General features: G+C 35.9%; 1 protein-coding gene across 1 annotated transcript in view; it reads right to left on the bottom strand.

The window, feature by feature from the left end:
• The window catches only part of LOC149576832 (kinesin-like protein KIN-7N), a 135,328-nt gene that overhangs the window by 29,837 nt on the left and 91,304 nt on the right, over window positions 1-14,187 (bottom strand). Inside the window, exon 14 of the mRNA XM_089820355.1 lies at window positions 6,349-6,606. Coding sequence (XP_089676481.1) covers window positions 6,349-6,606 — 258 coding nt within the window. The remainder of the gene's footprint in view (window positions 1-6,348; window positions 6,607-14,187) is intronic.

Raw genomic sequence — 14,187 nt, 5'->3', positions numbered from 1 at the left:
GCACCAAACAAAGATTACAAATCATATTCTAATTTCCTATTCCTATTCCGGTTGTATTCCAGCAACCAAACGGGCCCTAAGGGCCCATTGGCCACAGGAATAGGAATTTTTTATTCTAGAATTTGGTATTCTGAATTCATTACACCATACCCCATTTGGTTCTACAAAACTGAAATTAGAATTTGGGTTGAAATTAAAATTTGAGATCAAATTGAATAAAGCTTGTTCAGGGATAGTTCTCTGTTTGCTTCGATGATAGAGCTCTCTGTGTGCGAGAGCATCTAATTAAACAGTGAAATCTTATTGGTAATATCATATGATTTTAAAAACTCAAAGTTCTCTTTATGCCTCAAACGCTTCAATCCAATCAAATTGTATTTAGATGCATATGTAGCACTCTATGACTCACAGACTGTCATCTTCCTCACAGAGTCTTCTCAAACTTCTGATCAATCTAACCAACTATTCTTACAAGTTTCACCACTTTGGGTCACTAACTAGTAATTGCACTCATAAAGCTTAGCTTTTCTACTATTGGGCATCAAAATTTGAAATAGGAAACGCTACTGGAACATCCAAAATAGAACACCAGGTGAAAGTAATGAAATTAGATGGTCAAGTCATGAAATTTAACCCCCCATAATTGTAGAACAAATTTTGTAGGATTACCCAAATCATGTCATAATGCTCTCTTACATTGTTCGTCATGTGCGGATTAGAGTTAGGCTTCTAGAAGGATCCACGAAGCTTAAGCCCAAGCTACTGTGTTTTCTGCTGGAGATGCCCAAAAACGAAGCTTTTTGTGGACCAAAAGGGTTCAACCCGAGATCAACATGAGCGCTCAATCGTGACTGGAAGCAATGCTTTTGACCCAACTCTTCTCGTGGGCTCTTGCTGACTGTGCTCATGCGTATGAGTTCTGGTGGATTTTAAATTTTCATCAAATGTGAAAAAGTCAAATTGGGAATAGGAATTGCAATTGCAATTCCAATTACACCTATTTAGGTGGAATAGTAAATGCTCATTCGGGGCCAAAATGGGAATACGAATTCCTATTCCCAATTCTAATTTGGGGCACCCAAATTGAAGATTTGAAATTTTGGGAATTTATAGATCCCTATTCCAATTCAATTCCAACAACCAAACAGGCCCTAAATGTTAGATCAAGACTTGGCAATTCACATTTCCAACTCACTCTGAGATTGTAACTTACATCTAAGAACATGACTCACACCTTAAGCTTGCTCAAACATCTTGCCACTTCAAAAATTGCTACCAAACTACAACTACACTAACAAACTATTAAACTACTAAGTAACAAACTGAGCAACTAATCGAAAAAGAATGACAATCCCCATTTCCAATAGGGGTATGTTTTACAACACAACACAATTATTTCCAAATTTTTAATGTTTATTGATTTAAAATTTATACATTACTTCGTATGTCCATGTTTATTTGTCATTTGTATAACTATTCCTAATTGTCTCCCAAACCCCTACCGACCTTTTCTAATATTTCGTGCACTCACTACCATGTTTTCAATCTTTATTTTGTTGCCAAGCTTTTAGTTGCAATTCTTACACTTATTCATTACAAATCTTTTTGTAACTATTTTTTCAAGTACCTTACATATTTACACCACCCCTCGCCACTATCCTTGAACATAGGGCCTTGGTCTATCCTCGAAACTCATCCCCTTACCCCTCTCTCCCATCAATAAACTTCATGGGACTATGCTTTTTAGAAACAGACCTCAAGATTTGTCCTACCCAAAATTGATTGTCTTGAAGCAATTATAGTCCTAGAGGCTCAAAAATCCTTATATCTTCTCATGCAATGTATTCCATAGAGAGATTCTTTCAACAAACAAAGTACTTGTTAATGTTCTCGTTTAACTAATTTTCTCTGAGGTCAATAATGGCTTCAAGAACCATGTTTACAAATTATATGTTCTTAAGACCTAAAAAAAGCTTACCCAAGAAACTAACCAAAAAAGGCGTTACCTGGGCATGCAATCTCAGTCTTTTTTCCAAGTCTTCATGTTGTCGAAACATTCCAAAGACTCAGAACGCCTAGGGAACATGACTTTGACTTCTAGAAAAAATTAGATTTTGACTCTCAAATTAACACAAATTCGACAAATGAATTTTGCTAGCTCTTATATTTTAAGGTTTTATTATCTATAAGTGCATACTTTATCCATATTTTCGTATGAATATTTAAATTTCGCTACATATTTTAATTTTACCTATAGATATATAGTCGTCCCCAAAATTAGCGAAAAAATTGTCACCTCAAAATTCCCCAATCGCATGTTGCTCCCGTCCCAGAAACTTAGGCTAACCTTGATATAATGCATAGTAACACAGAGACACGTCCCCCCTATTTTGCTCCATGTAACAACCCCCTTTTCCAAGCCTTAGCTAACAACTAGCAAATCAATGAAATATAGATACTACTTCACATTCATGATAAGGTAGTTATAACTTATAACAGTTATGTTCATACGAGAGAGATTAACGGTTATAATCAATTTAACCGAAATATCATAGCTAACAATTGAAGGCGTCATCAATGAATCTCAATAGAGGATTTCAGTTTTCCATAACCTAAATTCTGAAACCAGAATCTGCATAGGGCAGCATCTGCAATACCCAAGATAGTCCACATAGACCACTTAGGGAACAATCCACTGTATCATAATAACCAATACCATTAGGACAACAAAACCACTATAACCCTCTTTTTCCCATATCAAATTATGATCATTAATTGTAAATTAAAGATACTTCCATATTTATATTCACATTAAGGAAGGACAGTTATAACTATCATCAAGTAAGCCTATCTCATGCATGCAGTTACAGTTCAGGTTGAATTGAAATGTCAATTGATTTCTAAGCATTGAAGGAAATAATTTATTAAACGATATTATCCAATATATCTTCAATCTGAATTTACAATATCATAGAAATAAAATACCTAGTACCAAAAGATATTTGAATGTAGATCGTATCTTTGTCTTGTGCAGCCTTGGCATCTAGTGGAGAGGAGAAGCATTGCCAAGGGCTTAAACTCCCAACCATAGACCCTTCAGTATCCCCACACAATCTCTATCAGGAGAGGCCCTCCCTACCCTAGGATTTGGCATGGGACGTCATTGTCCAATCACTGAGCAACCTGCTGCCAGAGTAACAAAACATTGCTCAACTTGACAACAAGAATCCTTACAAGAATCTCCATAAGCTATCATTTATTGTATTAGAATGTTTTACTGATTACTTATTCTCTTTCATTGCAGGATTCTTCTCACTCACACTCCATCTCGACCAAGCTATTCCTCATGGATGATTAATTGGGAGTTTCATTTCTTGATAATGGTATTGTTTTAAATCAATAAGGTGCCTATAAATTTGCCATCATCTTACCAATTCAGGCCTATGGCATCATATCTAGCTATTGTCCTCTACATATTAGAGCAACGCATCCATCTCAAGGATATACAAAACATATCCCTTTATGGTTTGGCTCATGACTGAGGAAACATAAGTGCAATTAAGTTTCAAGCATACCACATGCACAGTACTACGGTATTCACATATATAAAGTTCTGATGGAATACAAAGAAAGAGGATACATCTATCTATCCATTCGCTCATGATTGCAGTATTACAACCAAGGCTAATTCAAAACAAATCGGTAATTTCAGAAAACATGAAATAAATATGATCAAATTACGTATGATTACAGGACATGACTTGATTCGGCAGATACAAAAATGTTGAATACACATGAATTCGGTGGAGTATGCCACCAATATCGTTCACTGCACAATACCATGGATTCACTTTTAGCTTGAAGATTTTAATAGGCTTCTAACAATATAGCCATACTGGTAACGAATTGAAAAACATATAACATGAGATAAAGAGAGCTCTGCGTAAGCAATAACAAAAGCCAAGAAAGCTTGAGAAGAAATGGAGGAGATAAGCGAGCCAAGAACGCCCGAAAAGAAACATCAATCAAGAGGCGAGCCAAGAAGTCACCCAAATGCTCGGTTATGAATAAAGATTGAGGTGGCAAAAGATATCATGTGGTCTCCACTTTATTATGAAAAATGATTAACATAAGACCCGATACCTATAAGGATCATGGCAAAATAAGTGGCGCCCAAAAAAAAAAAACAAGAAAATATATAGGAATAAAGGTGGCAACACACGCCTAACCCATGTCTTAGTATATTAATGTTGTTTTTATATATTCATTCTTGCCTAAGTAATTTATGATATGTAGAGGTGTGTATATATATACCTACACAAGTATGAGTATAGACATGAGAGCTTTGCAAGATACAAAGAGATCATCACATAATGAAGGTAATATTTCTTATCTAAGTTTTATAATGTTTTTAAAATAACTAGTTAGCTCATGGTCATCCTTTGTTCTTCTTGCTTGTCTAGTTGTTTCATCCTTGGTCATGGTGGTCTAAGACTCCCACCGATTTGCTCAATGGTAGGTGGTGCCCTTAATGCCCAACTCCTTTCTAGCAATGCTTCCCTCTTCGACGTGCTCCTGCAAGGAAGAAATTCTCCATGATAATATCATATTCCTCAATACAACCATAATTACCATAACAGTTATTATTCATAAACCATCATAATGGCTAACCACCACTTCACTTTCCATGAATTCATGATGAATAACCAACTTTCCAAGATAACATTAAAATATCATCATAATAGTTAACTAGCATGCCAACTTCATATGAAATGATAATGATTAACCATCTTATCATTTCACGTGATCGTAACTAATTTTACCTGAACTAACTTCACATGAAACCTCAACGACTATATGAACATTTTTAAATTGTGCCAACAATTGGGATGTAACACTCCACATCTCGATGACGGGGACACACTGGGGACTTGGGAACTTTGTCCCCTGTCCCTAGCGGCACCACTAGATTCTACCACCTCCATCAAGGATTGGCGGATGTCTCGATGTTGACTATGTGTAGATTCAAGTATTTATATTCAATGTTTGATGTTCTAATTCAATGCAATTTTTAAGTATTTGCTCTTTTACATCTTTATGTCTTATATTGCAATACATATATTCGGAACTAGCATTTTAAGTACCATATATATAGTATATGTGACCCCTCCTATCCCCCGCCACTATCTGTTAGTGTAGTTTTTTATTTTTCCTATTTTGCCAGGTTTTTCCTACACTTTTAATAATCTCGCTTGGGTTAATAAAGCATGTCTTATTAGGTGAATGGTTGTGAGGTGTCACCTTCCTAAATGTGAGCATCCATTAGCTATCTTGGGAAGATACTTTGCTAACTTTAGTCCGATAGATGGTTGCTCCTCATTGGTTGGTGTTGCCACCTCCTCCCTCTTCCTATCCTATATAAGCATGCTACCTAGCTTGTATTTGTATCTCTTGTTTTTGCATCCTTTTAATGTTATTTTGCTTCCAGCATTTGCATTACTCTCTTGGAGACTAACTCTATGATGCTATTTTGATTTTGTATCATTTGCATTCATAGTTTAGATATTTACTCTTTGCACTAGTTTTCTGGGTTATTAATCTTATCAGATTCTAACACTATCTACCTTGATGTCCCCCAATCGTCCCCAAATTAAGGCCCCTCTATCCCTGTTCCACTATCCCCCCATCACCCACGATTGTGTAACTATGATATAATGTTATTTTTCTAGACAAGCAAAGAAGATAAAAAAAGGATTCGTCTTATAATACAACAAAATAGTATATCCTCCAAAAGGTATTGGACCGACAAGTAGAAGAAACAATGAAATTATGAGTTAGTCAACAAGTGCCACACTAACTTAGTGACATAGTTACTTAAGGACTTGTGTCATAGCCCTTGGAGTTCACCTTTTGTATCTAAATTATATATAAAACTCCAAAACATATACGAGCTGTTTCCAGATATGTCATTTAGATTTGATTCATTTCTTTTGCAAGTTCTCATGTCTACATGGAAAGCTAAAATGACTGGAAGTACAATAATAAACTTCTAATTTTATATTTTTGGCATTAAAAAGTACTAGTATTTTTATTAGCCAAGCTTTTTCTTGCCAAATCTAGAAATTGAACTAGTACAAATAAAAATAACAAACAGGCCTAACATATTTACATGCACTAAAATCCCTTCAAATGATTGAAAGAAGAAACAAAGGGCACTCATTGATTATAGCTTCTACTAGTAAGCCAAAATAAAATGCTTCGGAAATACATTTTGAAATTTATATTAATCTAAATGGCAAAGAATGATGAAACCAATAAACTATTCTTTCCACAGTCAAAAGTGCTTACCTCCATGCTCTGAAATATGTGTTCATGATTCATAGGACTTCCAAAAACTGCAGGTTCAGCAATTGTCGTAACATTATTCAAACCAATCCAAGTGTCATCGTCAGCGACATTAACAAAATTTGGTGGAATATATTCTTCATTGGCTGATTGATAGCAATTGTTTTCAGCTCCACATAGAAGATCCTCAAATCTTGCTAGAACACAAGCTGTGTCACTTCTGATTGTAATAGTCTCTTCACTTGGATGCAACCTACATGCCTATGTACAAGACAAAAAAATCATTTAATTTTTTCTGAAGAGTAAAAGACAAAATTCTAACCACTATATTAGGATATTGTGTACTACCTTAAAATATTTATTGATACCAATGTTTTCAATGTATATCCATAATAACACGTATATGTCATCTTGAAAGATTAAAAATATGCTTCACAAAAAAATTCACAATGCATAAAATAGAGGAAACTCCTTAAATGAGAATTATTGGCATGCTCTTTGAATATGAATATAAAAGAACTTACATTTTTTGTTAGTGCACTATTCAAGACAACAAAATTTGCAATGGCCTTAAATAAGAGCATATAAAATAAATGAACTATTCAGTTACACACCTACCATAAAGATAAGATGCATTAGTATCAGTATAAAGCCCAAAAGAATTTGGGAAAACCATGCACAATGGGTTTGAGACAGTAAGCCTAGGTTTCAATCTAAGTTCATCTGCAGCTTCTAGTAGCCATAGATGGACATAGATGTATGGACCTAAGCCCAATCCGTCAGATCACAAGAAGTGATCTTAATGTAAGGTTACAGTCAAAATATATTCCAAGCCCAAGCCAATTCCTAATATTTACCCCAAAAACAGAATGTCAAATTGTGGTAATGTGGGGCAGTTGACAATCAATCTCATCAAACAAATAACCCGAGGTCAAACTTTGGACTTTGAGAATCTCCATGTCATACACCAATATCATCATGCATAAAGATTGATATTTATATTAAAAACTGCAGAAATCATATCCTAAGAGAGTTGTGTACTGTATGTAATCATTATTTTTTATGAAAAGCAAAATCCTACATGTTCTGTATCAAGGGAGACACTTTGAATCTCACCTCTATGAGTGCATGTAAAACAACCCATCAATAATTCCAATCTTCTATTCCCAGGTAAAACATATCTTCTTACATTAAACATGACTTCTTTCACATCCTACAATAGAATTATTCATGGGTGTTCCATAGTACAAGCTCAATCAATAGAACTGAAAAAAATGATGAGTCATAACCACACCTAACAAAAATAAATGTATGTATGTAAATCTGTGTCTGTGTTCACAATATTTACTTACATTTATTAAAGCCAACAACAGGAAAATTCTTGTATAAAAACTATGACACTTTAACAAGCATAATATATGGATTCTATGAATGTGAAGCTGGTATAAGCTAATTCCTAAAAGCCATTTTTTATATGTTGCTCTTATATGTAAATTTCACATTTATTTTTTGGAATTCCTTGTCTTCTTCATCTTGGAGATGATCATTAGGAAAATCTCTTGAACCTATTGAAGTCTTCCTTAATATATTGAATCTACCTCAATTTATTTACTTCCAGGACTCAATTATCATCAGGATCACTATTGATATGAATCTTGTCCTTAAATTCTTTCTTGCTCTCAAATTCAGTCTTGTCCCTATGTCCTTGTTCATGTTCCTATGTTAACCTTTGTGTTGGAATCATCCTTGTATATGGAAAGACTTAGCCTTGACATCCCTTGGTGTACTTGTTTGATTAGCAGGTTGTACCTGTATTGCAGAAGTCCTGCGCCTTCTGCATTTTATATCTCCAGTTCCATCTTTCACTTGAGTTTGTTTACCCATGTATCTATGATATTGCATCTGCTTACATCGTCTTCATGGTCTTTGAATTCCTCTTGTCCTTGAACTTTTCCACTAATTCTATCTCGTTTTTTAACCCGGATTTATCCCATGTCCCTGCTTGATAAAGACTTTGATCTTGAAATACTTACTTCAAACTTGGTCCTCAAATTTTCTTTACTTTTTCCCAGCTTTGAAGTGCTACTTTGGAATTGATGTTATTTCATATGTATGAAGCTGCAAGTTAGCACCCTAAAAATAAATTTGATTGAGAAACTAACTTTATAACTTACTACGCTTGATTCTGCTTCTAATTTCGAGCTTACACTTCGAAAAATCAAGCACTGAAGGTTGAAAATAAAGTTAAAACCAAAGACATAGGTCTCACAGTCTGATGACAAGGTCTGACAAGTCTTAAGACAAAATCTGCAGACTACATCTAAGGACACTTTCTATCTCAAAGAGGAACCTAATTTCTCCATCTTAGAACAGTTAAGTCATGAAGTCTGAAAAAAGTCAGAGGAGACTAATCTGCAAAAAATGTCTGAGTACAAATGTCCTATATATCCCCAACTCAGGAAATCTCATTCATATAACTTGCAAAAAAAGGCTTACAAATGGGATTTTGGAAACAAAAGATGAAAATCAAACCTTTGAGCAAAATTATGATTTCTAAGGACATACCCTGAGCTTTGTTTACCTGGATGGATTATTTTTTGAATTGATTGACTTTCTTCCAGAAATATTTTTCTCTGTCCTAAGGTGTGTTCAAGTAAAGGTAAGCCCCTGGGAATTTTTTTCTGATTTTACTTTTGAAAACCGTAGCTTTTTCTGGAAAGAGATTCTCAGACTTAGGTCACAGATTTCATGAATTCAAAGCCACCACACTTCTTCCATCTTGAAACCAACTAAGCCATATGTTGTAACTGTGATTATTAACTTTCTTTCTTCTTTCAAACTTGCTATCCCCATGAAGATTCCTCAGGCCTCCAATCTGAGTCAATGTATCTGCGAATTTAAGGAGTTTCGATCATTACTTATAATATCCTTTTTCAAATCTGCAATGTTGTATTATGGTAATCAAAATTTTCAACTTCTGGACAATTTGTTATTTCTGCAACACTTGGTTTTCTATGATTGCTTATTCCTTCGTTGATATTTTCACACCTTGATTTGCCACCCTTGGGACAATCCAAACTTGAGGAGATTTGATCCTTGAACCCTGAATGCTTGATCTTCCCTTCAGTGTGGTGGTGATGACTTGCATTTGACATTCCTTGCATTGCTGGTAGTTGAGAGTTTATGCTTCTTTGATTGACAAGCCTCTTCTTGCAATCTTTCACTTCCCAACTCGAGAAAACTCCCTGCCTAAAGTGTGCTTAATGCTGTTAGATAGCTTTTTAAAGGCATTTAGGCTTTTCCTAGCATCTCAAGAGCCAATGTGGGATAAAAGACTTTTAGCCTCTTAAAATCACGGGACTCATGCAAACTGATTTTCACTTAATTCCCTTTTTTTACTATATTTATTTTTGTTTAATTTTATTACCAAGACAATCAAGCCTTCATAGCAGACTCGATGCTTCAGAGGATAATTCCATTTAATTTTTTTAACTCACACATTGTGGAAAGGACCGAACCATGTTTTTTAAATCATTTTCATGGCATGACCAGTGCTGGTGAAAAAACAACCTGTATAGGTACTACATTTTGAAAAAAAAAAAAATTAATTCAATATCATATTGTCAAAAGGGAATTTCAATCATTGTAGGAACTGGTCTTTGTCATTGTTTCACTTTTCCCATAATGGAAATTCAATCATGATAGGGACAAATGAGTTACTTTAAATTCGTTCTTTCTAAGGGGAAAACCAACCCTCACTAGGATATTTACTTCACTGCGCAACTTGTCCGCCAAGGGGAACACCCCAATAGGAACTGTTATCTCCAAAATCTGCACCCTAATTTTCTTTAAATCCTAAAATCCTTAGCAATTTTGGAGAAACATTGGATCAACCAAAGGTTATGGGTAACCTATAACCTGATTGAACCTCTGGATTCTAGACCAGTTCCTGTCTGATATATCTGCAATCTCATATATGCTAATGGAGACATGAAACTTGTATGGAAAAGGGTAAAGATGTAAACTCAAAAATGAAAACCTGAAAGATGAAAAATAAAGTGATACACCAGAATTGATAATGCAAAACACTGTTATACTTGTAACACAATGAACGATATTGATAAATAATAACAAAAACCCATCTTGAAAGAACTGTTAATTCATATCAATATTTTAAGAGAAAGTTAGAATCTGAATATACAAAAGGAAATTGATCACAATCAAATATATCAATAAGAAAACACAACTCAAAACCTATGAAAAAAAATATCAGACATGGAAAATGCAAAAGGAGACATAATTAAAAAGTTTTATCACTAAAACACAAATAAATAACATCAATCACCACGAAGCATGCAACCAAATCCTTTACTCCAAAAGCTGAATCCAATGAAAACTGTATTACGATCAAAGGCCCAAATATCAATATCTCTGCATAATAGCTAAGAACAATTGAGAAAAAGATGTCAAAGACGAATATCACCTACACGTCTCTCTTCTCTCAAAATCTAAACCCCTTCTCTATAAACAAGAGGGGTATATAACAATATCAAAAACAACACCTTCACACAAAATCAGGAAGTGAGGGTCGAAATTATGAGTTAACTATTTATAAAAATAGCCTAACAGCTCCAAAAATATGTCTCATGCACCCCAAACTGAGTCTTGACCACCCATGCATGTAAAAAAGTCCAAGAAGAATCTAAAAAAAGCCAAGCATAGCTCCATAATTGACTCCAAACTCATGAATCTAAACTGAGCATCCAAATATAGCAAGTGAATGTCCACTCTCGAACTTAAGCATTTGATCATGCAAATTCCCTTTTCAAGACACTTTAGTCCAAAAATAGCCTAATTCAGTTTTTATTATTTGTTGCATTAAAAAGTATAATTATCATCAATAGCTGATTTTTAATAATTTATCAACTCAAATTATAATAATTTACAATAATAAAACAATAATGCAACAAATAATAATAAACTACTAATACAAATATTAATAAGAAAGACATTAACAACAAGTCCCATACTATTATTCATATTATTAATTTTATCATTCATATACCAAGCGGACCTGAAATGCTATGAATTAAAATATAAACAAGGAAAGGCAATTTCTAAGTCTTTGTTTTATGTTGTCATTCGAATGCCTTAGAAGAAATATGAGAAGAGATATTTATTGGAAGTCTTCAAACCCTAGCCGTTGTTGTCAGTAAAATGCATAGTTCCAAGAATTGCAGCGATTCATGCAATTCACGCGATTTGGCAATTCGATTCAAGCCAAACGATTTTTTGTGAATTGGTGAATCAAATCAGTGATAAAGGGTTTATGAAATAAGTTACTCACTAAATTTCAAGGGTTTTTTTAATTTGCCGATTCGTGGCCGATTCAATTCCGATTCATGGCCGATTCATGATTCGATTCGGCCTTGCCGATTCCGATACAATTCTGATTCTCATTACTATGGTAAAATGTATAGTGTAGCCGACAACTAGAGTAGCATCCAAACGGGCGGGTGACGCTTGAGTCACCCCATCGGAAAGGTATATGTACACGTCTGAGATGGACTTTGGAATCATCATTGTAGTCATTGTATTTGGATTGTAATCATTGAGTGCATATATGAATAAAGTATCTGTTCTACATTGAATTGTGCTATACTATATGTGTTAAGTTTCTTACCCTGTACGATAAAACATTTGGCGCCGTTGCCAAACGTACCTAGAACAAAGGAATGATACGAAGATTAATGTCGAATTTGCTTAACAAGGATAGGAACAAGGTGAAAGATAAGGATGAACTACGTACAGCACAAGAAGTTTTCATTTTAGCACAGCAGGCAGAGGCTTCAGCAGATTGCCGAGGGGCACTGAAGGGGTGAAGAGGCACAGACGGAGAGAGTGCACTCACCTAGTAGGCTGAGGAGTGCAAAGGAATTGCTGGAGGAGACTCGACAACGATTAAATTTGGTGGAAAAGACAAAGGAGTAGTTTCTTAACTTGTATACGCCAAAGGGAGAGTGTCTGAATGGAAGGGAAGCAACTCACACAGCTCGGAGTGCCAAGGGAGCACGAACATGGAGTGAACTCTTCATTCCCGATACACCGGACGAACGGATACAAGCAGAGAATAGAACAACCTCACTTGAAGAAGACCTCTCACCAGGCAACGCGGTTGTCGGAAAGAAGGCTGTTATCCAGAGCAGCGTGGGTGTACAGAACAGCATAGGTGCTTTGAACAACGCGGGTGCTCAGCAAGTACCTCAAAATCAAAGGAAAGTAGCGATGGTAGGTCCTAAAGAAAAATTACCCAAGTTTAACGGTGACAGTACAGTAGATCCTATCCGACATTGTAAAACGTGTGAAACCATATGGGCGGAAAATGGCATGACAGATGAGGATGATTGGATCAGAAAATTCCCAGCAACTCTGCGGGGTGTGGCAATTGACTAGTTTTCCGACGCCGACCCTCAGAAACTGACTACATGGGCGAATGTTAAAAAAGAGTTCATAGTAGAATTCAGATTGCTTCGAGAGGATAATGAAATTGTGGCCGAGATATATAGTACTAAGCAAGGGAAGAATGAAACAGTACAGGCCTATGCCAAACGACTAAAAGAGCTGGTCGAGAAGATGGAAAGTCAACTGGCAGACGATTTGAAAAAATGATGGTTTGTGGAGGGGCTACGGCCGACTCTGCAAAAGAAAATGAAGATAGTACCACCGGCGTCGTACACTGACGCATATACTCGTGCAATGGATTTAGAAAGTGAACAAAAGACAAGTAAGAAGAAAAAGCATAAATCTTCCGATTCAAATGATTCATCCTCTGAAAGTGGCAATAGTGATCAAGAATCAAACAAGAAGGTGCGAGCATTACAGAAAGATATGCTTTGTATGATGAAAGAATTTAAGAATTTGAAAAAGAATCCAGACACAGTGAAGGGAGAGTTGTGGTGCACAGATTGTAAAGAGGATGGCCATATGAAGGTCTCATGCCCGAAGAAACAGTTTCATGATATCTGCCAAGTGGCGGGACATTCCTTCAAAGAGTGTCCATTTAATATGAAAGCAAAAGGACACCAACAAGTGTTACTAACACAGGAAGCATCTGACAACAATAACACAAGCAATGATGCAACTTTGGGTGGATATCGCAATAATAATAGATACGGAAGGGGTGGAAACAACAACAATAACAACAGAGGTCAGAGTCGAATACAATATGATGCGAACAGACGGCCGATGATACAGTGTCAAGCATGCAATCTTTGGGGCCACTTCGCCAGGGACTATCCTACGAAGGAGACGCCACGACTACTATGTAGATGGTGTGGTCCAAGGGACCACGAAGATGCAAAATGTCCAAAACAAGGGGTAAATCTATTAAGCATTGAAATGTGAGATGAGAAAGTACTGGCAGTTACACGGGAGCAGGCGAGGAAAGCAAAATACCCGGATGCAGAAGAAGAGAAGGAAAGGTTACAAAAAGCACAAGCAAAGATAGAAAAGCAGATGAAAGCAGAGAAATCACAAGTAAAGGACACGGCCGAAACTTCGAAAAGGAATTTGGCAAAACAAAACATGACGAAACAGATAATGCAAACAGAAGTGCCGATTAAACTTAATGACCTCCTCACAATGCCACAGTTGCATATAGCCATTATGAATATGACACCGTCCCAAGAGTGACGGAGGAAGTAAGGGATAGTAAGGGAATAACGACAACAAACCCGATGCTACTGGCACTTACAACAAGGAGGCACCCAGCAATAGTGGAGATGGGCATATTGGGTACTGTGCTGACAAATACAATTGTAGACGAAGGATCGGGAGTGAACG

This window comes from Cupressus sempervirens, chromosome 1 (genome assembly GCF_028749045.1).
Source record: "Cupressus sempervirens isolate cs-2001-9-10 chromosome 1, ASM2874904v1, whole genome shotgun sequence".
In the NCBI taxonomy this organism is placed as follows: Eukaryota; Viridiplantae; Streptophyta; class Pinopsida; order Cupressales; family Cupressaceae; genus Cupressus; species Cupressus sempervirens.
This window is presented reverse-complemented; position numbering and strand designations above follow the sequence as displayed.